A 25,905-nucleotide genomic window follows, 5' to 3' on the forward strand; every position below is an offset into this window, starting at 1 on the left:
TGAAAGTCATCTAGGCTGATTCTAGTTTCAGGGCTATTAAAAAAATAAAACTGCTATAAGGGGCACCTGGGTGTCTCAGTGGGTTAAGCCTCTGCCTTCAGCTCAGGTCATGGTCCCAGGGTCCTGGGATTGAGCCCTGAGTCGGGCTTTCTGCTCAGCAGGGAGCCTGCTTCCCCCCTCTCTCTGCCTGCCTCTCTGCCTACTTGTGATTTCTTTCTCTGTCAAATAAATAAATAAAATCTTAAAACTGCTATGAACATGCACGTTTTGTGAACATGTTTTTATTTACTTGGAACCAGTGTCGAAGAAGGAACATGCTACATTGTATAACAATTTCATGTTTAGCTTTATAAGAAATTGCTTGTTTTACTGTACTATTTTACATTCCCATGAACAATGTATGAGCAATCCAGTTTCTCCACATCCTCACCAACATTTGCTGTTGTCACACACGCACACAAATTAATGCATTTCAGATAAGTGTGTAATGTTATCTCATTATGGTTTTAATTTGCGTTTCCCTGATATTAATGACATTCAACATCTTTTCATGTGTTCACTAGCTATCCGTGATGGCTACCCAGGTGCCCCTCAGTTTTGTTTTGTTTTGTTTTTTTTAATTTAATGTTTTGGCTCTCAATACTGTTATTATAAAATGTCTAGGCATGGATCTTTGTTAAACATTAATTAAGTTTAGTGGGCATTTTGGATTTACTCATCAGTCTTTTTCATTAAATTTAGCAAAATCTTGATAACTTACTCAAATACCATGCTTCTCATTCTGTTCTCTCTTCTTCTCTTTGGGGCTTTCATTACATATATGCCAATATGCTTGATTTTGTTCTAGAGGTCTCTGCAGCTCTGTCATTTTTTTTTATTCAATCTTCATGTTTCTTTTTATTAATCTATTCTCAAAAATTTAGTGAATTTTTCTCTGTTCATTTTTACTTTTATCACCATATGATTATATGATGTAATAAACATAATTTATAGTATTGTTTTATTTATTTTTAAAGATTATTTATTTATGTTTAAAGTATAGCTTTGTTGTTTAAAAAAAGTCTTCATTTTCCCTATATCATGTGTTTGCAATCTTTACATAAACAAATGAATGTTAACTCTTGTTCAATGATGTGTAGTCTGAATATGACACGTTTTACTCATTCTTACTGAGGGCATGTACATTGTTTCTAATGTTTGCCGAACAGTGTTGGAGATAACATCTTGACATACCTACTTCTAATCACATGTGACAATCCTAGTTAAAAAGAAAATAATTTGCCATTTATTGCTAGATAGCTCCCCACATTTGGCTGCTAGTATCTACTCCCACCAACAACATAGAAGAGGCCCTGTTCCCTATAGCCCTTCTAGAATTTGATTACATATCTGCCTACTTTTCTCCTAATAAAACACACATTTAAATATATGAAGATTTACTCTATATTAATTATAACTAATTAAAATCAGAATGGGAAAGTATCATCAAAGAGCTTGAGATGCCCAGCAGCCCACTGAGCCATCTTTACTGGGAACTGTTAGTTGTATACCAGACAGACTATTAGCTGTGTAACACACAAAAGAATAAATGGATGTCACAGAAAATTACCTCTTGTAATTATGAATATATCTTTATCATAACAAGAGTCCTGTTTGCTCATCTACAAATAGATATGAAAGTATCAAATAACATCTAAGATTATTAGGCTAAAAATTATGTATTTCTATGTCATAACTAGACTTACCTGTTATCTATATTTACTCTATTTATGTTTCCAATTACCAGACTATATTGGTAAAGGGGACTGTGTTGATAAGCAGAGGAAAATGGCAGTTAATAATTTGTTTTAATTTTAAGGTTAAAATCATACTACAAAATTAATTCCACTGTTCCCATTTACGGTTACTAACCTAAGAAAGAAACGATTTCTTGAGAGAGAGAAAACAATATATGAAGATAAGAAAAAAATATAGGCAGAAGATCCAAGTAGGAAGAATGAAAGATTTATCTTCCTTACTGTTGCAATTCCACTAATGCTGTAAAGATTTCATATTTGCCTAGAATTCTTAGAAAAATCTATTTTCACAGTTATTCTCAATTCACAAATTAATAAAATTCAATAAAAATATTTAGATTGAATTGATAGGTAAAAATAATTTCTATAACATTAGTCATCACTATCTTTTTTTTTTTTAAGATTTATTTATTTATTTATTTGACAGACAGATCCCAAGTAGGCAGAGGTAGGCAGAGAGAGGAGGAAGCAGGCTCCCTTCTGAGCAGAGAGCCTGATGTGGGGCTCGATCCCAGGACCCTGAGATCATGACCTGAACTGAAGGCAGAGGCTTTAACCCACTGAGCCACCCAGGCGCCCCAGTCATCACTATCTTTATTCCCTGTAATAAAGCCCCACAGTCTAATGTAGGTCAAAATTAAATTTTACATTAAACTAATGATCCAAAACATGGAAAGTAAACACTGAAATTTTGAAATTGTCATTTTAGAAGTATGCTAAACATTTTAAATGCCCATGTATTACTCGAAGAGCTGTTGTTTTGTTGAGATCCCTGTCTTGGCCAGACAAGGCTCAGCAAATGCAGGGGAGGGATTTGCCATGGACCTCTGGCTCTGTCTTCTTTTAGTTCCATGTCAAAGAAAGCAGCACTGGGATTCTGAAAAATAAAACCACTCCCTAGGAAGTACCAGCTCCTGACATGACAACATGCTAAATGTAGATGGCCTCCATTTCTACAGAATGTCATTAATACAGCTGTGGCGAGTGGATGAAGTAGACTTCAGTCCATATTACGGCTATACAGTCACATAAGCTTGAATAAGCTCAAAGCTCCAATGTGACTGTTTCCCAACAAGAAGGATGGAAATTTGTGTTGAATAGCCACCGATTACATGAACATGATTAATGTGAATATGGAATTGATTTATGGGCACTGTTGTCAAGGCCTACACTGCAAATGCAATAGTATCTATTGAAAAATGAGACCAGAGTAATGACTAGAAAGCACAGACATTATATTTTCTGATATATCTTATAGGCTGGATTAATAATCCAGAGTAGCAAATGGTTTACTGAATTTTTTTTCTTGCCAGAATAGAAAGGGTATAATTGTATCTGTTTCGCCTGAAATATCAAATGCACCAGAAGTTAATATACTTTATTTTCATTAAATTGAATTCCAAGTAAAATGTTTTTTTTTTCCTCATTTACTGAAACTTTCATATTGCTTTGAAAAGAAAACTTCCCCACAGAATTTGTAGCTATCTGTGAGAGGACAGTATTTATATTAAGGAGAGTAGTAATGTCACTCTGAAATTTTAAGTGTTATTGAGAAGATATGCATTTAAATAACACTGGGAGGGGGCGCCTGGGTGGCTCAGTGGGTTAAAGCCTCTGCTTTCAGCTCCTGTCATGATCCCAGGGTCCTAGGATCAAGCCCCGCATTGGCCTCTCCACTCAGCGGGGAGCCTGCTTCCTCCTCTCTCTCTGCCTGCCTCTCTGCCTACTTGTGATCTGTCAAATAAATAAATAAAATCTTTAAAAAATAAATAAATAAAATAAAATAAATCTTTAAAAAAAAATAAAAAAAAAACACTAGGAGGATCATTGCTAACATCTCACATTGACTGTCAGGAAGGAATTCTTCACAGGGTATGTGTGTGCGCATGTGTACACGTGTGTGTGCACACATATGTGTCCACTGCGAAATCCTGAAACCTAGAAATGTATGACTTCTTAGACTTTAAAATGTTCGTGGTAAATATGTACTTTTGCTTAAGTAAGTATGGAATTGAGATCACAATCATTTCTTTAGAAAGATAGAAACTCATAGACTATGTAAACTTTTATTGTTATATAAACTTTTTTATAGTACATGAAAGATTATTAATATTCAACAGTTTTACATGTTATCGAATGTTGGGTTGACCAACTCTTGGTATTTAACTTGATAGAAAATATACAGTGGTAAGCTACTTAAGCTACTTATACTGTCCTGATATACAGTGTAACTGATATAGAATATACTAGATCAGTGATTTATAAATCTATTTGTTTTTAGCTGCTTCTTTTAAAATTACAACTCTATAGCACAAAATCACTGACAAGCTAGATAAGGTATCATATTTAATGGGACTGCCTTTCGATAAAATACTAATGAGCTCATTTAAGATTTTAAATCAATTTATTCATTTGTTAATTCCAGGAGTACTTATCCACTTAGCTCATGCCACCTTTTAAATTACTGACCATTTGATAAATTTGAATTGGTTTTCCTAAGAATTTTTCAAGGGAGAAAGCCAGATTTTAAAACGTGTAGTATTGATGACATATTTTATAATTTTATGTGAAACTATTTTTATGCCTTCATAAACATGGAATAACAATAAATGTACAAAGAGTTGTGATATATACATTTTTTTTTGTTTTTATATCATGTTCATCACACTATTTAGTAGGAAATTTCGGTTTTGCTAAAATCATGAACCTCTCTATGCATGTTTCACTGATATGGTCCTTTTGTTTTCCCCATGTCCAATTCAATTCAACTGCATTTGGATAATTTTTTTTAACAAATAGAAGAAAGAATTTATTATTTTCTTTCTTCTCATCTATTCTTTTCTTTTTCAAAAAAAAGCATTTCAATATTAAAGAAAAATCTATGAAATTTTTTTAGGGGAAAAAATATCCTTTCTGACATTCATATTTAGTGTTGTAAGCAGATGCTCAATTGCCTATGGTTCCCTGTGAAACTATTCATATAGACTTGAAAGTTTAATTTATGTCTTTCTCGAGTATTTTTATTTCATGAATTGAATTTGAGCCCATGTAATTGACTTCACCTTTATTCATACACAGAAAATTAATTGACTTATCTCTAGTAATATTTCTGCATCATACTCATGAATTTTAAAGATGTTTTAAGCAACTCAAATGCCTATCTGATGTAATCTAACATATTATTGAGGAAATGGAACAAGATTGTTGGTTCAAATTATTTTTGTTGAAAGTTGATAGATTTTGTCATATTTACTTTACTAAGGACCATAGCTATTAGAAAGATTGAATTTCTGCAGTAGATGACTCATGCTTGCACTCTGTCAAATATGTAAAAACAAAAAACAAAAATTAAAAAATGTAAGAAAAAGAAAGGAAAAACTTCTTAATTTTATGTAAGCACAGTAAGTTTTATAAAATGTTATGGAGACGAACATTAGTATCGTTTATCATGCATCTGGGGAAAACAAAAGAAATAAGCAATTCAGTTATCTTTATTTGACTGTATTTTACCTAATTTTAATCAGTATAGCAACATAGATAAAAATGACACAAACTAATGAAAATCTTTGCTGTGTTTGAAATATACGAATATTTATATTGTTTCTTTTTCTTTTTTCTCTTTTTTTTTTTTTTTTTTTTTTTTGAGGCTTTATTTATTTGGGGCGCCTGGGTGGCTCAGTGGGTTAAAGCCTCTGCCTTCTGCTCAGGTCATCATCCCGGGGTCCTGGGATAAAGCCCCACATCAGGCTCTCTGCTCAGTGGGAAGCCTGCCTCTCCTCGTCTCTCTGCCTGCCTCTCTGCCTACCTGTGCTCTCTAAGTTATTTATTTATTTGAGAGAGGGAGAGCACAAGCAGAGGGAGTGGCAGAGAGAGAGGGAGAAGCAGGCTCCCTGTTGAGCAGGGAGCCCAGTGCAGCACCATTATGACCTGAGTCAAAGGCAGACCTTTAAGGAGCTCAGCTACCCAGGACCCCTATATTGTATTTCATCTGATTTTTGCATAACAAGAAGCTTCCAGAATTCTAGACTTTAGGTAAACATATTAGGAGGCAACAATTGGAGAGATACACGCACACGTATACACACATACTGCAGATCATAGTAAATGACATTTAAAAGTATTTTAAATATAATAGGAAACCTGGAATTAATTTCTTTTTGGAGCATTTCAAAAGGTATTATACAAAATACTATGATATTAAATCACAAATATGAGGTAATTATCCCTATTCAAAGAATCACTCATGTTGTAAACAAGGTCTTGCTACAAAGTTATGCTTTGGGCATGTCAGAGTAAAACTGAAAGCAAGTGATTCTTAGCTATATTTTTATATCACTCTGCTAAGCAAAATACCTAAAAAAGTCTCAATGTTGTTTGACTGAAATATGAAATAAAGTATAGTGCTGCTAGCTCATATGCTATATTCTGAGCTTTTAATTTGTACAGAGTAGTGAAGAAGATTAGTGGGTAAAAAATGAAAAGAGTATATTTTTAAAAAATATTTTTATTTATTTGACAGACAGAGATCACAAGTAGGCAGAGAGGCAGGCAGAAAGAAAGGAGGAAGCAGGATCCCTGCTGAGCACAGCGGGGGGGGGGCTCCATCCCAGGACCCTGAGATCATAACCTGAACCAAAGGCAGAGGCTTTAACCCACAGAGCCACCCAGGCGCCCCGAAAAGATTATTTTAAACGTGGTCAAAATAACACTTAAACTAAGCTGTAAATTAAAATTATTAAAATCTATGTTAATGCAATTTAGTTCTATAGGTTAATACACAAAACTGAACTCCAAGTAATTGTATGGATTAGTGAACAAAAGAAAATATCTTAAATGCTTCCAGCTTTTTATTGAAGATTAATTTTCAAAAAAAACCCCATGAATTTTTAAACTCTCCATTTTAAATTTATAAAATTTAGACAATTTGCACAGCAAAGTTTATCTTTGTGTGAACAAACACAAAAGACAAATCATACAATTATTTATTTACCATGTTTGAATTATTGCATATTTTGAATTAACATATCTCTGGACTAAGGAGGAATGTGTATATATTTGATATTAATTCATTCATATAATATATTGCCCTGTGGTGTCAGCCTCTGAGATGCAGTAGAGAATAAGGCAACCATGTGTCTACTCCCATATCTATATTTCAGGCTCTGTGTGTGTGTGATGTGTGTGTACATAGAGAAACAGAGAGATGGGAGGGAGGGAGGAAAAGAGAAAGGAAACAAGGAAGGAATTCATGAGGAAAGAAGCAAGGAAATAGAGAGATAAAGAAAAAAAGGTTTACAGCTAGATGATGGCGAGAAAATGTGAATTTCCTTTTGACAGAGTTGGGTAGCAATTGATGGCAGTTAATCAAGGAATCCCACACACAAATACACTATCAAGGACAGAGATGTGCCAACAAGAAGACAGAGGAAGACACAGGCAGATGGAATGCTCAGATGGAAAGAGTTGTCCTCTGTGAGCGTGGGAAAATCTTTCCTTCTGTCTGGTCTTCAATTTCCTCATTTCTAATATGAACGATTAAGCCAGACCTTTGAAGACCCCTTCTAATATTTTATATGGGACATTTAATGACTTGAATAGAGTGTTTGAGTTATGGGTAGTTCTGGTTTGGATAGGAAAAGTTAGTAACCCTAACTTTTGGATGTGTTTCATGATTCACACATGGATATGAAAATAAGTCCATTTTGTTTGTCGCTGCTCTGATGAATGTGACTGGCTTGCGGTGCCTGGTCAAGCATTGAATTTGAATACACGCAGGAAAAGGAGCAAGCCTAAGCATCTGGGGAAGAAATCAAGCCAGCCCAAGCTGACTGTGTAAAACCAGTTCTTTAATCTTAAAGATACAAGAGTAAGGAGGAGAGGAACAGGGAAAAGCATGGACTCAGAGGGTGAGCCTTCAGGAGTTGCTAGACTTGAAGAAAAGAGAACACCACCATATTGCATTCAGTGACCACAATTCCAAAATGCCCAGGCACATTGCTTATGAAAATCAAGGAACAGCAAATACTTTTATTAAACCATGGGGTCATAGAAAATCCTACAAAATTGAACTAAGAATATTACGTTTTCTATCTGTGCCTTCATTAAACTGCTATAATTTCCTTGACATGACATTTGCAAGAGTGTCTAAGGATATACCTGCCACATTCTTGAGTTCTTGGTGTTAATTTCTTTTCATCCCATTGTTTCTTCTTCGTCAGTATGATCATTAACTGAGGAAGGCAAGATGTCCACTTTGTCTTAAAAAGGAAGTAAACTTGGAAGAATTCGGAGTTGTAGTTCAACTAGTCAATCCAAAATAAATGAAAATTTTTTGTCCATGTCTTAGCGTGTTTGTCTACATGGTAGCAGTTATTCATGGGAAATGTGTATGCATTCCCCAGTTGATTCTCTGAATGGCTTATGGCTATAATTATTTAAATTAAAGTATTTCTGTTCACTCATTAAAAATAGAAAATGTGAGCTTTCATTTATATTTTGGACACTTGAAAAGAAAAATAAATAAAATTTCACCATGATACATTCTAACTTCAAAGAAAATTATAGTTTTTCTTGTCTTAATTGAGAATATTCAGAGAAGTAAGATGCTTATGCACATGCTTTGAAATTATGACCTGAAGCAGTAACTATTAAGCTGTCTTGTCGAGTGCTGCTTGGCTTGCATTTTTAATAATATTTGTGGTACCTTGGACTTTATGCAGACAACGACTGTGAATTGCTTGCCTTATAATCTCCTTAGAAGATGCTGTTGCTCTGATTCCTTTAACTTCTCCAGTTCCTTTCACTTGCTAGCACTGTCCTATTGGAATTACGATGCAGAGATAGTTTTTATTTTATAAATGATCTAAGGTCAAGGATTTGAAGTCTGTTTGTGTTTTGTATTGGAAGACTTATAAAATAAAACAGATAATGTAGAATTTTTATTTTCCTTTTTTAGAGAAGACATTTTTTGATGCTGTTTCCATGTTACTAATTCAAAAAGATATATTTAACTTAAGTTGATCAGTTGTATGATTTTCGGTTAGGTGAGGTATTATTTTGCATGAGATGTTAATAATGGCATTTAGTAACCATTTATAATGAAAAGATTGATAGCTGGATCACTTCAGAAAGACGATGTGAATAGTTTAGTGACAGACTGCTGAGAGAAAACTGTTTTGGAAACCTGAAGCCACGTAGAGTTTATGTACATTTTGAGAGAAGACAAAACTGAGATTAAATGAAAGAACTAAGGCTTCACATGACACCATGATGTGAAAGTGGTTAAGATAAAATCTTGATGTCTCTCTCGTGAATTTCAGGAACTCAGCAGTTTTCCCTCATTAGCACCTTTTACTTATGTCTGTCTGACGGCAGCTAGAATTTTGAGAGGGACCATCTGAGGTACACGATTTATGTGCATTCCTTGTGACTCCACATTTTTCACATCTGTGTCAGTTGAACAGAATCAAGAAATAATGCTTTATTTAATTTCATGTCTAAAGAGATGAAGTTCTATGAAGTTTATTATCTATAATATTTAATGTCTGAAATCGCATGCTGGATTTATTGGAAGTCAGTATGATTTCATTGATTCCTGTGTTTTAGGGTCATTTTAAAAGACTTAAAACAAAGTTATGTATACTTTTGTACACATAGGTTCTTTATGAATCTTTAAGTAACTTCTTAAATTATAATAATAATGTCTTTATGGAGAATAAAAATTTATTTCTATACTGTTCAGAAAGTGATGATGGTACATCAGAAGTCTTAAAACTGGAATACTTTATTGGGAAAGAGCTAAGCCTAGCTCTCTCTGACCAAATATTTTGGAAGTTATATAAATCATACTTAATTTTTTTCTGTACCTTGTTTATATTCAGAACTTGTAAGGTCACTCTGTGTGAAATAATGGGTTGGTAAAAATAATTAATGCATTCCCAAAAGCTCAGGATTCAAATGCCAAAGCTATTCATATATAATTTTAATCTCTATTTTATATCTGTCTCTAGGTATATGTTTTATAGATACACTTATGAATAAACATTTAGCAATCCAATTTGCAAAAGAATCCCAAACAGATTGGGTCAGTGAAATAAGCATCTATTATTGCTTTTAAACTAATGAATTTTCTTGCAAGTATTATTACATTGATGTGTTATTTATAACATGCCAGAATTAAGTAAATGTGAATTCACATTTTACATTTTTCTCCCTTCTTTTTCACATTTACTGCTTTTCTCTGCTGTTCTTTTAAAAAATGTACTTCTTTTTTTCTGTCACACTTTATCTACTCTGCTAGTATACATATTTAACTTTCTTCCAAATATAGCTAATTTCCTCTCACTGCTCCTTTGTGTTAACCGCACCCACATTCAATTTATGTCTACCTTTTCTCTGAAATACATGCATTTTTTTTTAACATCAAATTCATTTGTGTTAACTTTTGAGTTAGTGGAGACAAAGAATAATGTTCTATTAATTTACTTAATTTAAAAAGGTATTTTAAAAAAATTCTCATTGTAGAGGTCCTTCTCCCAATACCATAGATTAAGGCTGCAGAAATTTCTATTTATAAAATAGTTTTCTATGATAATTTTTGTTAGTTATTTTCTAAATACTGTATAATTGTCTTTCTATTTATACAGTGGGAAGAGATTGGTGAAGTTGATGAAAATTATGCCCCTATCCACACATACCAAGTATGCAAAGTTATGGAACAGAATCAGAATAACTGGCTTTTGACCAGTTGGATTTCCAACGAAGGTGCTTCCAGAATCTTTATAGAACTCAAGTTTACACTGCGGGACTGCAACAGTCTTCCTGGAGGACTGGGAACCTGTAAGGAAACGTTTAACATGTATTACTTCGAATCGGATGATGAGAATGGGAGAAACATCAAGGAAAACCAGTACATCAAAATTGATACCATTGCGGCCGATGAAAGCTTTACAGAGCTTGATCTTGGTGACCGGGTTATGAAACTGAATACAGAGGTCAGAGATGTAGGACCTCTAACCAAAAAAGGATTTTATCTTGCGTTTCAAGATGTGGGTGCTTGCATTGCTCTGGTGTCTGTGCGTGTGTACTATAAAAAATGCCCTTCGGTGGTAAGACACTTGGCTGTGTTCCCCGACACAATCACTGGAGCTGATTCTTCGCAATTGCTTGAAGTGTCGGGCTCCTGTGTCAACCACTCTGTGACAGACGAACCACCCAAAATGCACTGCAGTGCTGAAGGGGAGTGGCTGGTGCCCATCGGGAAATGCATGTGCAAGGCAGGATATGAAGAGAAAAATGGCACCTGTCAAGGTAAGAATTTGCCTGCAGACGTGCAGGAGCTGTCCGCTTCAGTTGGATCATGTGTGTCTGTTTCCTCCAGTGATTATGGACAGGTGACCTCTTGCTTTGCTAATTTATGGAGATTATTTCTCCTCAAGTTTGATTTCTCTCCGAATTTTAAAATTTCGAGCAGCGGTCAAAGATTTAATGTAATATTTTGATGGATATACATAATTAATGTTTAGAGAGTGTCTTACTTGCAATGCAGTATTTTATATTCATTTAGCTTTCAGGAGTTTTATGTTTGAGAAACTCAAGCCAAAGGAATTTTTTCTTTGTATGAAGAAAAAAAACTGTCTCTTCTACTGCTATTTTCTCTCCATGAAGAGAAAACAGTAGTACCCTTACCTTGCTATATAAAATTCAAATGCAAATGTTAGATGAGACTTGTTTGGTATGCTTTTGACTGCCTTTAAAAAAATTCTTCAGAAATAAGTTCGACCATATGAACTCCGTATGAAAATGCTTGTCAGCTGACAGTACTTAGTTTACTGTGTTGTTTACCTATAATTGCTATTACATGTTTGCTTTTAAAAACTTACATGGCAATATTGAATGCATAATAAGTAGTACCCAAGAAAATAGCTTTGGAGGTAGAGCCAATACAAAAAAAAAAAAAAAGTTATTTCAAAGCAATTTATACTTGGGGATTTTTTTTTCTGTTTTAATTTTGGTTTTAAATTGAAACTTGATCATTTGTATTTCCCTTTTCATTTGAAAATACCCTCATTTTGCCCGCAGCATAGTGAGTTAAACTTAGATATTTAACAGTGGTTTTTTGGAATAGGTTAATGCTTTATGTCAGAATGAAGAACCACATATGAAGAAGAAAATATTTCACTTAAAAAAAAAAAAAAAAGCATTCATCCTTATGAACCTGAGCTTGTTTTCACCATGCTGTGCACATGCTAAATAGGCAAGGAGAGTTACTGTTCACTGAAGAGAAAACTAAATGCTGAGAAGTCCGTAATACCACCTGGTAGCTTCAGGTGCATTTTTTTTTTTTTCTGAATCCGTTATATTATATGAATCAACTTGCTCATGTTCATTCAGGCCTACTATACATTGATTATAGATTCAGGGAATCAAAACTAGGGAAATGATCAGTAAATAATATTGACTTGACTTAATTATTTCTCCCTAGACATATGTTGCACCATCTTTAAAATTATTTTTCAGCATCAGCTTTTATTTTGTATTCCTACAATATCATCTACAATTAAATTTATGGTTGTCTTTTTATTTAGTCTACAACTCTCTATACTTTTGTATATGTATATACTCATATATAAAGTTCTATTAAGTCAAAATTACTTCTTGTCAATTATTTTAAACTTTTCAGGGAAGTGAATTATTTTTCATTTCGGATTGGATTTAAAGAAAAATTCTAACATTATCTTAACTTTTCTTCTTGAACAGTGCCTTTTAGTGTAAGGTGAAGATATATGTAATTGTAGAATCAGAAGCAGAAGATTAACTATAATCTGTTGAACACATTTCATTATTTCATCTAAAATATCTACAATATAAATCTTACTATTTCTAAAGTTTTGTTTACCAGTCTTATAAAGCAAATGCTCTATTTGATTATTTATGTCACTTAAGAGATTGGTACGTGGTCACTTTAGGTCAGAATAAAATGAACTTTGTCTTCATCCAAATAGACAGAGGGTATGAAAGATCTCTGCGTTTATAGAAGACAGTTTTCAATTGTTGCGGGGATTAAAAGGTTCTGTGCATTTTTATCATGAGAGCATCTTGGGGAAGTAGTGTTCTGACAGAATGTTTCCTAGTTCAGATACTCAGTGCATACCTTTCTCTTCTCATACTTTTAATAACTGAGAAGTGGAAACCTAACTGAGAGGCAGTGGGGTGTTCCACACAATGCAGTCTATATGAATGGTACCTTCCCACCCCCAAATACAGAAACTTTGCTTTAAATATAATGAATGACTTTATGTTGATTTTTGAGTCATGTGAACCTATGCCTTTACAGAAATGCAAATCTCGTAGTTACACACACCATCCTTCTCTGCCCCCACTTAACCCCCACCACAAACTTTAAATACTTCAGTGGTTTCCTTTAAGATAAATTTTTACAGTAGCTTCAGATTTTGCTTGATTTTGCTCTAGACACATCTTAAGCTATGCTTCCTCCTCTTCCCTGTGCACTAGTCACGCTGGCTTTCTTTCTCTTTCTCAAAAGCTCACTTTTACTACTTGTTCTGTGATTCTGTTTCCTTGCCCTGAAACATTCTTCTACCAACTTCATGCCTGATTATCTCGTACTAATCCTTCAAATTTATCATCCAGCAACTCTTCTTCAGGGACGCTATCCCTGAGTCTTCAAGATCAGACCTCTCTATTATTTACCTACAAGATATATAAGTAAATAATAATAGAGAGCCATTTAGAGTTATGATTTTGTATCTTTTTGTTGATTTATTGTTTGATTAATGACTCTCTTCACCCCCAATAGATCACATGGTCCTTGATGACAGCGGTGGTGAATGTTATCTTAAGGAATGAGAGAGAAATCAAAAGGCAAGAAGTAGAAAAATGAATCAAAAGAGAGAGTAGAATGGGCAAAAGTATAAAAGAATATTGTGCTTTAATTTCGCAGTAGTCCTTCCTTATCTGAGGGGGTTACATTACAAGATTCCCAGGGATGCCTGAAATTGCACATACTACCAAACCCTATAAACACTATGCTTTTTCTTATGCGACGGTCTAATGTATAAATGAGGCACAGTAAGAGATCGACAATAAATAATAAAATGTAACTACTCTACACTATAACACAAGTTATGTGAATGAGGTCTCTCACTCTCTGTCAAAATATCCTGTATTGTGCTTACCCTCCTTGGGATGATGTGAGATGATAGCATGCCTGTAGGTTGAGATGCAGTGAGGGGAATGACATAGGCACCGTGACCTATCATTTGGCTACTGTTAACCTTCTGAGGATATGGCAGGAGGACCTTCTGTTTCTCCTCTGGAGTTGACAGCAGGTAACTGAAACCGCCAGAAACGAAAGCGTAGATAAGGGGAAACTACTATATTAATGCGTTTTTTAACTTTAAAATCATCTGTAGAAAGTCTCTTTGGTCACAGAATTGACAAATGTGCCTCTTAAACTAGTCACTTCTTAGTCCTAAGATTCTCAGGCCGAATTTTCAAGTTCTTTGTGTTAAATCATACATGGTTGGCACATGATTAACTGTTACGGCGACCGTCTTCGTGATCTAGACTTCAGAACATCACGTCCTGAAATGTTTTTATAATATACTCTTATTATATATTGACATTTAATTACCGTTTCTTTGATAATCAAAATATGTTGGGATTTCATTAAAAATAGGACTGTATAAAGAAGTTGAAATTTGAGTTAAATCCATTGTAATGATTATCACATGTTAATATTTACTTTATTAGGATTTGGCCAGGTAGTTGCTGTCAGATCATGCTCAAGTGACCTGATACATGTTCATCATTGAGTTGACCCAAGGTCTTTTAGAGACTAAACATTCAGGATACAGAAAGCTGGGCTGCTCATTAACATATGGCTTCAACCCAGAAGACAATCAAGAAGTGACTCAGAAGTCCTTGTCCATTTAGCAATTCATCATCTATCATCTTTGCTTCATGTGTCCTTAGTTTACTTCCTTTAAGAGAAATTGACTATCCCGTAATAACCTGGTTTTAATGAGGTAGCGGAATACTCTGGTTTCTGTTACATTGACTTAAATTATAGAATGCATTTATTTTTCTATGGCTTATTTATATGCCCGAATTTTCAATAATAAACTGTTTTAAGTATACAAATCTATTTCTTTGAAATCTTTTTATTTTCAGAAACTAATAATGTATTAAATCCATTTCTACAAATATGTTTTCCTACTTGTTATTTATTATTATTTCTGATGAAATTCATGCTGTTTTTTCCCTTAAGAGTCATATGATTTTTTTTTTTTCTTTTTGAGTACAAAATTATTAGCAAAAACACATTTTGGAAGTTTTTGCTTTTTATTGAAGTGAATGTGTTTGACAGAAGTAATTGAGTTCGCATGAATCAAATGTTGCCTGCTGAGTTCTCTTGTGATTATGTTGCTGACTTACTCAGATGCAAGGCAAGACCACTAATCTTCATCAGTTGCTAGTGGAATGAAGTAGTAATTTGAAATTACCCCTAGATAATTATAGTTTCACTTATATCAAATGGAGGAAAGAGATTTAGATTGTGGGTCACTGCCAAAACCAGTCAGAGTGAAGAAGGTATATAGTGCATGCTAAAATACAGGGTAAGCGAGGTTACATGCTAAGGGCTGTGGAAAAAAGCACTTATTAATTGTCCAACTGGGAGATGATTGCCTAGCAAGGAAAATGTAGCGAAAATACTGAGCTCAAGAAAAACCTTGATTCAGAAATAGTACAGATACTGCAGGGAGTAGTATGTCGATCATTCATACTTCTGGTGCATATTTATGTTTGAGACAAAATTGACTGGAAATATAGTGTATTAGGTACTTGTGTAATTATTCATTGGAGAGCCTAGTTATTTTTAATTAGGCACATTACCAAAGAACATCAAAGGGGTTGAACTTTTGGTTCTATTTGGTATGCTCTTTTATGCAACAAAAAGAAACCAATTTTAATTTCAAAATTTTAACAAAAGTTAGTAATTATGAAAGTACAGGGTGTCAGTGGTGCATGTGTGTGTGTCTCCTGCTTCGGAGAACCATCACCAAGACAATTAAGTGGTAAAATCACTTCATCCATTTGCAGGTATTATGCATGAAAGTCATAAAATAGATTTTTTTCTTTTAACTCCTCCTTAATGTTTTGGATTAGTTCTGTTACAGTTTTAAAGCATACCTTGCATTTATTTTTGCTTTTGCTTTTTTTTTCCCCCCTAAATCAAGGTTTCTTAACACTGGTACTATTAATATATTTTGTTGGGCAATGGGGTGGTCATGAAACCTGATTGATTTAACTTGGATATCGTGGGGAATATGCTGCTTTTGAGAGGCATCATACTTTAGTGGTTTGAGCACAAATCTATATTCTGGCCAGAATGCCTGGATTCCAATCCTGCCTTTTGACATTTATCAGCTCTATATCCCTGTGTTAATTATTGAATTATTGAATCTCCCAGTACCTTTCTTTCTCCATCTCTAACTAAGTCATAGCAATGCCATGAGACAATATATGGAAATTGCTTACTGCCTAACGCACTGTATTTATTCAACGAACATTAGCTACTCCTTATATCGCTCTTTAAAATAAAATGTATTTACAGGAGTATGTGTCTATCTATTATAAAATACAGGGTGGTTTTGGGTTAAAAAATCCTCTTGTTTTTTTTCAGATAGATATCATCTTCTTGAGCCGTATCATTTATCAAAGGATAATCCTACATTTGTATTTATGGGGTAATCAAAACTATGCAAATATACTAGAACTGCCTTTATAAAGAAGATTTGCACTCCGAGGAGGTATTATCACTCCTTCTTTAAGGTCTGATTATACTGGGCACTGTATCCACGTATATAATTCCTGTATCCCAGAAATGCAGACACATAGGTATACAAACATACATATAGATCTACACTAACAAATTATGAGAGCTGCTTATGGCAGTACGAGTGTGCCAGTTTAGATAGGGCAGGAAGAAAATGTTTCTCTGAAAAGGTGATGTTTAACATAGATATGGAAGGGGGAAAAAGCCATGTTAAGCGATTAAGGAACAGCTTTTAACACAGAGGAAGCTTTCAGTGCAGAGATCTATTATATTAATCAATTTTGTGTATATCTCTTTACTTTCTAAAATTCTATTTTAAAATGTATTTGCATAGTAAAATTAGGGTAATAAAAGAGCTTCAATTCCTGAAATTACCTGCTAAGTCTATACATACACATATTACTCTATCTTAAGGATACAGAATTCCTAATAATATCTGTGTTCAAACACAGGCATATCAAACATGAAACCATTATTTTGGAGTAGTTGTGGGTGGATTCTTGTAAGTTATTACACTCATTGAAAGATGAAAGGTTTTTCTTTTTTAAAAATTTAGTGTGTGGCTCAATTTAAATTTGAAATCTTTAAAAAAAAATATTTAGTGTTTCTTTGATCCAACAGTGACCGAATCTTCACATAGATGTCCACAGTCACACCTTTATGAAACGGAAGACTGAGATTCGAACTGAGGCCTGCATAATCTTTGTTTGTTTGTTTGTTTTTTGTTTTTAAGATTTTATTTATCTATTTGACAGACAAAGGTCACAAGTAGGTAGAGAGGCAGGTGGAGATAGAGGAGGAAGCAAGCTCTCCGCCAAGCAGAGAGCCCAATGTGGGGCTCGATCCCAGGACCCCGGGACCATGACCTGAGCTGAAGACAGAGACTTTAACCCACTGAGCCACCCAGGCGCCCTGAGGCCTGAATCATCTTAAAACCTTAATTTACTACACACAAAAACTGGTGATTTTACAGTTTACTTTTAAGATTTTAGTTTACTTAAGGATTTTATGAAAGGGTTGGTGACTTCGTTTCTTACCAATTGGCATTCTTTTTTTTTTTTTTTTTTTGACTTTTTACTCTTGAAAATCTGAGAGCAGACACAGAGATGTTTGCTGAATTACATTCTGTGAGTTTTAAACATCAGATTTCTCTGTACACACAACTTTTCCTATGAAAGCCATACTGATTTGTGTTATCAGACTTCCTTCTTTTATGAGTGAGAAAATAGGAGTGCAAATCAAGATTAAAACTTTGTCCAGCAAAGCAAAATATTTATCCTAATAATTTTGGATATTTGTCAAGGTATTTCACTATTTATGGCATTTTAGAATGATTACACATTGATTATATCTTTATCTCCTCCTCCAGATGTTCCTTAATATTGTTTTTGATGTAGATTATAGTTCTTTAACTTTTGACAGTATTAAATCTAATGATAACATTTTCTTTTTTTTTTAAACAACCTCTAATTACATCATCTTAGGAATCCCATACTTACTGTTTTTTTTCTACTGTTATAATAAATAGGCAATATTGGAAAATTAGGGGAAAAATCAAACCACAAAAAAGTAGAGAAAAAAGTACAAATGGCACCCATGTTCTAATCACTCCAGTTTATGAATTACCTATTCATTTTGGGGTTGCTTCTCTTTTTTCATTGACTTGGAGGAATTCCTCACATGACTTAGCATTTCCTCTCACTGAGGAAGTTTTACTGGGACCAAGTTTTATCCAAGTCTGCTATTCTCAACGACTATAGTGCAATGCAATAATAAACCTATAAACCATAGAATTGTGGGGCGCTGCAACAGTAGATTCTGGTCCATTGTGGAGTACCGGCCCGGATGTCACCTTTTTTTTTTTGCTTCCTGGGTCATGGTAATGTGCAGCCAGGATTGAGAAAGATTGTGATATTTAGCATTAAGATGGTTTTGGGTGGCTGATGTAGATTTACACACCAAAAGTTTACCCGGGGAAGGCCGCAGATTTCTATTCTTTTTTTTTTTTTAAAGATTTTATCTATTCATTTGACAGAGAGATCACAAGTAGATGGAGAGGCAGGCAGAGAGAGAGAGAGGGAAGCAGGCTCCCTGCTGAGCAGAGAGCCCGATGCGGGACTCGATCCCATGACCCTGAGATCATGACCTGAGCCGAAGGCAGCGGCTTAACCCACTGAGCCACCCAGGCGCCACAGATTTCTATTCTTGATGATTAATTTCTTTTCCCCATCAAGAGGTCGTGCACACAGAAGCCTCTTCAGCGGTCCTTGTGCACATGCGCATGTTTTATCCCCGTGATAGCGCTTCAAGGTTTCAGGCTTCCTGAAGGGGTCCCCACTTAACAAAAGGCTGTGGCTCTTTTTCTTGGACCCTGGAGCATTAAAATCCAAGTCTCTGGGTTTTGCACACCCCACCTCAGGCCACCTGGCCTGCAGGCCTGCAGAGCCGCAGGATCTGCTCGAGCTCAGCAAATCATGCTTTAGCTCCCTTTTGTTTGCATCCCTTGTGGTCTGTTGTCCCAGACTTTGAAAAACATATAATACTTTTCTTATCATTCCCCTACTTTAAAACAAAACATTAAAAAATTCACCCCAGTCTTTGTTCCGTTTAATTAGGCATTTCTAGGTATTTGTAGCTCGATCATTTCCAGGTTTTCCTTTACCTTTTCACAGTTTAGACTGTGGGTTAGAATTGAATATTTAACTTTAGATTCTTCATTCTAGTACTGTACTTTGTACAGTATATAAACATGTTTAATTAGAATAATTGATTTGTAGTTTGTAATCACATACGACATCAATGATGATCCCAAATTAAAAGGACGATTTCTTTCTAGGACTGTATTTCTATTACAATTAGTATGTTAAATGTTTTGTGCCCTAGCTGTATAAATTTACTTAGTGCATCTTCTTATGGATCTGCCTTGAAAAATCTACTTCACCATTTTTAAGTGTTTTGCATAGAACACTAACTCTCTAGGTAACTAAGAGGAAGCTTACCCTGTAGCTATCAATCTATCTAATTGATGTATTCATGTATATCTAGTTTCTGCTCCTTGAGGGGAAAATGCAAGGAGGCTGTTTACCAAAACTGTATAATGTATTGCCTTTCAGTTTCACTTATACATTAGTCTAGAAGGACATGCCAATTATTATAAAGCAGGAAGGCATGGAGCAACTAGCCCCGGCATACTTTTTTCTACAAAGTGTATCATCCACTAATTGTAATGGTAAAAATATGAATTCTAAGTTATCCATGATATATCATAACTGGTTTTTATTACATGAAAAATTCTTTTGTATCCTTTATCATTTCTGGTTATGGATATGGGTCACATCTTGCCTTCTAGTATTTTATTCTCTTTGGTGTTTAAATGTTTTGTCTGTGTTTAAGGCTGGCCAGTAGGAATTGCTGTGTAAGAACAGAAGTGATTGTTGATATGTTTTGATCTTTTCTGAACTTGAAGATACCCTGCTCATTTGAGCGCTGTTAAGGTATAGTTTAAAAAAGAAAAGAATAAAAAAGAAGGAAGAGCCACAGTTTGGGGGAAGCAACAATTAGAGCAAATGATAATTTGACTGATGGATAACTCCATCTCTTTGATGGAATTGTTAGCAGGAATCAGACTTGGAGAATGAATGCTTCCAAAGTTCCTGCTGTGTGATTGTGAAGGAGAATAATAACACACTACTCCATATGCATAAAGGCTTTGCCTCTGATGAATTCAAAGCACTTTGAAAGGATTCCATTAGGACATTTCCTAAATTATGGGTGGGACTATCAGAATTTTGTTTTCCATTTTATGGATTGGAAAGTGATGTGATGTGATCACACCAAGGGTTTCCGGTGTTCTCCTCGTTCCCCAAACTCTGCTTCTAGTTTTACACCATACCATTAAAAAGCAACGTAATTTCTTTCTCCTGTGAAGATTTTCTGTTATTCACTTACTCCCAGTATCTTTCAATGCTAAAAGCTTCTTTTTTTTTAGAACCAGACTGACCTGTATTATTTATTTATTTAAAATTCGCTTTAGAAGGTTTCGTGTGTCCTCTGTTGTTGCTCTCTTGGTTCAAGCATGATTTAATGTGTCAACCCTGGTTTGCTTAACTGTGCTTGATTGTCTTCCATACTTTACATAGAATAGGCGGTCTCCTTTCAAGCATGGTGCTGCCCAGATAAATGAAATGTCACAACGGTGAGTCCTCCTCGCTTTGTGACGGCAGCAGCTTTCTTGGACACAGCCAGCGCTTGCAAAGAGGGGTGGTGGAGGAATTTAAAAAGCCATAATAGGGCCAGCTTAACTCAGCTCAGTTCCTGTTCAGACCCACATAGACAGGAGCAATAATAGATAATGCCCTTAAACTTGGGGGGAACTTCACTCCTCAGGTGAAAATGAAGTTAAATCCAAAATAGGAAAATTTTCCCACAACAGACACGATGGAAATATCTCTTAGCAGTTTTTCAAAATAATACTCAGGGAGAGCACTTTGTTTTTAGAGGTTCATTTCTCTCCTGCTTTGTTGTCCGGCCAGAGATGTTACTATTCTCGGTATATATTTGAAACTAATCCATAGGAAAAAAAAATTTTTTTTCTTCACCATCTCCTACAATAAAAGTATGTTTATGATTTCAAAACCCAGATTAGATTTTAAAGATTGGAGGCTCATGAAGCTTCGTATCTGGCAAAAAGAAAATCCTCAAGACATGCTGTTTAGCTTTAAAAGTAAAAAGCAATTTCGATGAGAGATAACCTTAGACAAAGTTCTGGAGTTTGTTTTTGTTTTTGTCATTTGTTCTAACATGTATTGGTGTTGCTACCACTGCCCAGGGATGGTGACCTACCCTTCTAGGACATATGGACTATTGAGTAGTGGGGGTTCGGTCTGCAACAGGTCTGCAACTCAGGTCAGGGCCTTATTTAAAGACTGAGGAGGTTTTTGAGTGTGTTTGTATGAGTAAGTGTGAAAATTTTTATCTCACTTTAAGGCAGAAATAAACTGGATCGACTGGGCATGTTGAAAGTAATTAAATAAATATTATAGGATGGGGAGTCCATGAATAACAAACTCTGTACGGGGACTGAAGAAAGAAGAAAGTTGCCTTTTAGGAAGCACAGAGTTAGACAAATATCTGAGTTTTGGAAGAAATCTGATGAAGGTGAAAGTTTTAATCAAGGGCATCCTGTGTCTTCCACGAAAAGAGTGGTCTGAGTATTTCCATGATCAGATCTCAGGAGAACTTGTTATTATCATCTGAAGTTAGAAGAGAATGGAATTAAAGTTGAAGAGAAAAGGAACTTGTTCCTCGAAAATACAAAAGTGGGCCAAAGGGAATAGTTTGACTTTCAAGTGAGTGTCAAAGCTAGAACTAGAAATAATAGGGGTCCCAAAAAATAAGATCTAAGATTCTGAACACCAGAATTATTGGGATACCTTCAATGGGATGGTAAAGCATGAGGAAATGTTGGTATGATTGCAAAGACCTACTATATGCCAATACGGTTCAATATCTTATTCACTTTCTTCTAAGCTGACAACATACTGTGAGCTATAGTTTCTAGAGCAACTGAAACTCAGGTTAGTTTTCTTGTCTTCCTTCCTTCCTTCCTTTTTTTTTTTTTTTCCTAAGATTCTATTTATTTATTTGAGAGAGAGAGAGTAAGAGGGAGAGAGACAGTAGGAGCAGGAGAGGCAGAGTGAAAGGAATCAGACTCCCCTCTGAGCAGGAAGCCAGATGCCGGTCTCCATCCCATGACTTGGGGATCATGATCTAAGCTAAAGGCAGGCACTTAACCCACTGAGCCACCCAGGTGCCCCGATTTTCTTAAGATCACTCAAACTAAAACTAGAAAGTGGCAAACTGACATTTCGACGCAGGTGTGCCTGTTTCAAAATCTGTATCTTTCCACTATATTGTGTGTTATCCATGACAAATAATTAAGTTCCACTTACTTTTGTCACCTTGATTCAGATCACCTATGTGCTTAGTCTGTTGTCTGTGTCAGCTGCCCTCTATTGCACACAGAAACAGTGACTCCCCAGAGAGACCTAGGGGCCACCATCATCATCTGGAAGAAATTCTTGTTCCTTAATCAGACCTCAAAACTGAAGAAGTAGAAAGGCCATTTGAGGTGGATAGAAAGGAGGAATCACATAGGGTCAAGAAAATGGAAGACACAGAAGGCAAGACCGAGTAAGCAAAGCATGAGTGCGAAGACCATGTTGGGATTCTGAGGGACTTGCCCTGAACAGTAGAAGCCCGTAATTGGGCTACACAAGTACACAACCGGGACTGAACTAGAAGTTACCATGTTTTCTAAGCAGATGTTCATGTGGGAGGAGAAATACCAACTTTTGAAATAAACCCCATGTACATGTTGTGTTTGAAAGAAAGCGTGGATCAATGGGTTAAGTTCTCTCAGTCCATTTCTGACTTTTTTGCTTTGTGCATTCTTGTGTACATAAACTTCTTTGCCTTGCTTGTCTTCTCCTATAAATTGTATAGAAGGCTTTTAAAAACATGTTTTAGTGTTGGCGTACTGAAGTGTCATTTTACTCAAGTTTTGTTTTGTTGGTTTTGCTTTGTTTGGGTATGTGGTACGGAAGAAAAAAAAGGCTGGACTATGTCAAGTGAGTGCGGAGACTTCTCAAGAATCAGGCTTGGAAACCCCCTTGAGAACACCGTCTGTGCCTCCTGGACCCGCTTCGATCTTCAGATTCTCATCTCCACAGTAAAGAAACTAAATGGTTCTCCATCGCCTACCCATCCTGATCTCATACTGTGAGCAGGTGTGATGTTTCTGCCTGGAGGAGACTTCCATTTTGAACTGTTTTCACGTCCGTCTTGATTCAGAGAAGTTGGAAAGGGACAGGATCCGAAACAAAACAAAAGAAATTTAAAGCAAAAGAAGGAGCAAACAGATCTCCATAAACAAAACCGTACAATTAAAATATTCTTCATTTTTCTTTTGACTGATCTAAATTAAACAATCAGCCTGATTATAATGGCAAACATCTTTATGTTCTAATGGATAAAACAGAACTGTTACAGGGGGAGAAAAAGGGAGGGGTGCACCTGCGTGGCTCAGTCATTAAGCGTCTGCCTTTGATTTGACTCAGGTCATGATCCCAGGGTCCTGGGATTGAGCCCCGCATCAGTCTCCCTACTCTGCGGGAACCCTGTTTCTCCCTCCCCTCTCCCCCTGCTTGTATTCCCTCTCTTGCTGTCTCTCTGTCAAATAAATTTTTAAAAATCTTTAAAAAAAAGTTTATATCCATGTATTAATAGACCCAGCTACATGCCAAGTATATGGAAAACAATTCAGTTCTGACAGTAACCCTGCCAGATATATAGAGTTTCTATTTTCTATTTGAGGAAATTGAGGCTGATCTAGATTAAATATGACTTCCAAGAATCCCAAGTGAGTAGTTAGCTTCAAATACAATTTTGTTTGGCTTCAATGTATATTAACTTTGAGAAAAAAACATACTGGCTGCCCTAAGTCACCAGAAGTGGCCACATTTTATTTTATTTTTTTTTTTTAAGATTTTATTTATTTATTTGACAGAGAGAGATCACAAGTAGGCAGAGAGGCAGGCAGAGAGAGAGAGGAGGAAGCAGGCTCCCTGCTGAGCAGAGAGCCCGATGCGGGACTCGATCCCAGGACCCTGAGATCATGACCTGACCCGAAGGCAGCGGCTTAACCCACTGAGCCACCCAGGCGCCCCCACATTTTATTTTTTAATTAACATGGAGAGGAAGCCCAATTATTAGAGTTATGTAGGGAACAAAGGACAAATGTAGAGAAGATTGTAGCCCTGATGTGGAGAAAAATAGTAACTGAGACTTATTTTAAATAACAATTGTTATTTGATCTAAAATTGTTTACATTCAAATAATTCCTATAATTATTCCTATAATAATTCCTATAATTATTAGGAAAATACATAAATAGAACTAATTCTACTTAGATATATACTTTTAGTAATACTTAAAAAATCATAACCAGAATGAAGATTGAATAATTATCACATAACTTGGATGTGATTTACTTTTGGTGGGAAAAATTATATTAAATCAGGTACAGTTATAGAAAACTGCTAATGTCTGACCACTTTGAAAGGACAAAGAAGTAGTTTCATATGATCTAAAATAATATTAGTATATTAATAATACTCCCTCATTGTTTACATCATGAAAATAATCTAGGAATTGCAGAAATATGACTGGAAACAAATCCCTTAGAATGTAACCCCTCCGTCTTTGTCTCTTACTCCTCTCTCCCTTTTTCTCTTCTTTCCTCTTTTCTGTCTTTGTTTTTGGAAAACACTAGCTTCATCTTCCAAAGATGATAACTTTCAGATTTGCCAGTATATCTCAAGTAAAATAAAAATGCTTGAGGTCTTTTCTTTTTTTTTAGTTTTAGAATTACAAATATTTTTTCATGATAAGGTCGAAAAAGGAAGAGAAATGTGTCCCTGGTTGCTATAGAAAAATATATGTTCTTTTTCTCTATTTTGTCCAAACACTGTCTAATTCATAACATAGTTAGAACTTTTAGATTTATAACAACTAATACAACAAAATGTTCCACATTTTCTGAATAGAAAGGACAGACACAAACCAAATGTAACTGCTTTCCACTAAATCTCACATTTCTCTATTTTTTTTTTTCCAATGACTTGCTTTGGTCTCAGAGACGAAAAGATTTGTCTTTTTATTTGTATTCTGTCGTTTTAGCGTCTTTACTGCTAAAGGGAATATATCCTGTTTAAACACAGGGAAGTACTGAGTATTTTAGCTCTTACGGTTAATTAAAACACACCTGGCACATATTTTTACTCATGAAGGTGGTATTTGACCTTGAAAAACTCTGAAGGCCAACTCCCAGATAAGATTCAAAACCAGGTTGTTGTTGTTGTTATTTTTTTTTTCTCTCTTTTCTTTTCTCCAGTTCTTAATTATTCTTGTCTAGAGTCACTTTGGTCTTTTACTGTTTTGATTACTTCTACTTATATCCTCTCTTAATTTGTTTCTTTCCTCCCTTTATTATAAATTTCTCTGTTATATGTTAATCCCTTCAATGAAATGTCTACTTTTTGAGAAACACTTAATTCCCAAGAGAAAATTATTTTTGAGATTGTTATTTCTTTTAAGACTCTTTCTTTCAAAAGGGGACACTTGGTTCTGTTTATTTAGAACCAACAGACATAGAAGGATGCTGTTAGGATATATAAAGACCTAGTTTGA

The 25,905-nt window shown here is 35.1% G+C and overlaps 1 protein-coding gene across 6 annotated transcripts in view; it reads left to right on the top strand.

Moving 5' to 3' along the window:
• Positions 1-25,905, top strand: part of EPHA5 (EPH receptor A5) — a 347,372-nt gene that overhangs the window by 61,865 nt on the left and 259,602 nt on the right. For all 6 annotated transcript variants that reach the window (XM_044226152.1, XM_044226154.1, XM_044226153.1 and 3 more), the window contains exon 3: positions 10,442-11,105. In XM_044226152.1, coding sequence (XP_044082087.1) covers positions 10,442-11,105 — 664 coding nt within the window. The remainder of the gene's footprint in view (positions 1-10,441; positions 11,106-25,905) is intronic.

Source organism: Neovison vison, chromosome 11 (genome assembly GCF_020171115.1).
Source record: "Neovison vison isolate M4711 chromosome 11, ASM_NN_V1, whole genome shotgun sequence".
Classification (NCBI taxonomy): domain Eukaryota; kingdom Metazoa; phylum Chordata; class Mammalia; order Carnivora; family Mustelidae; genus Neogale; species Neogale vison.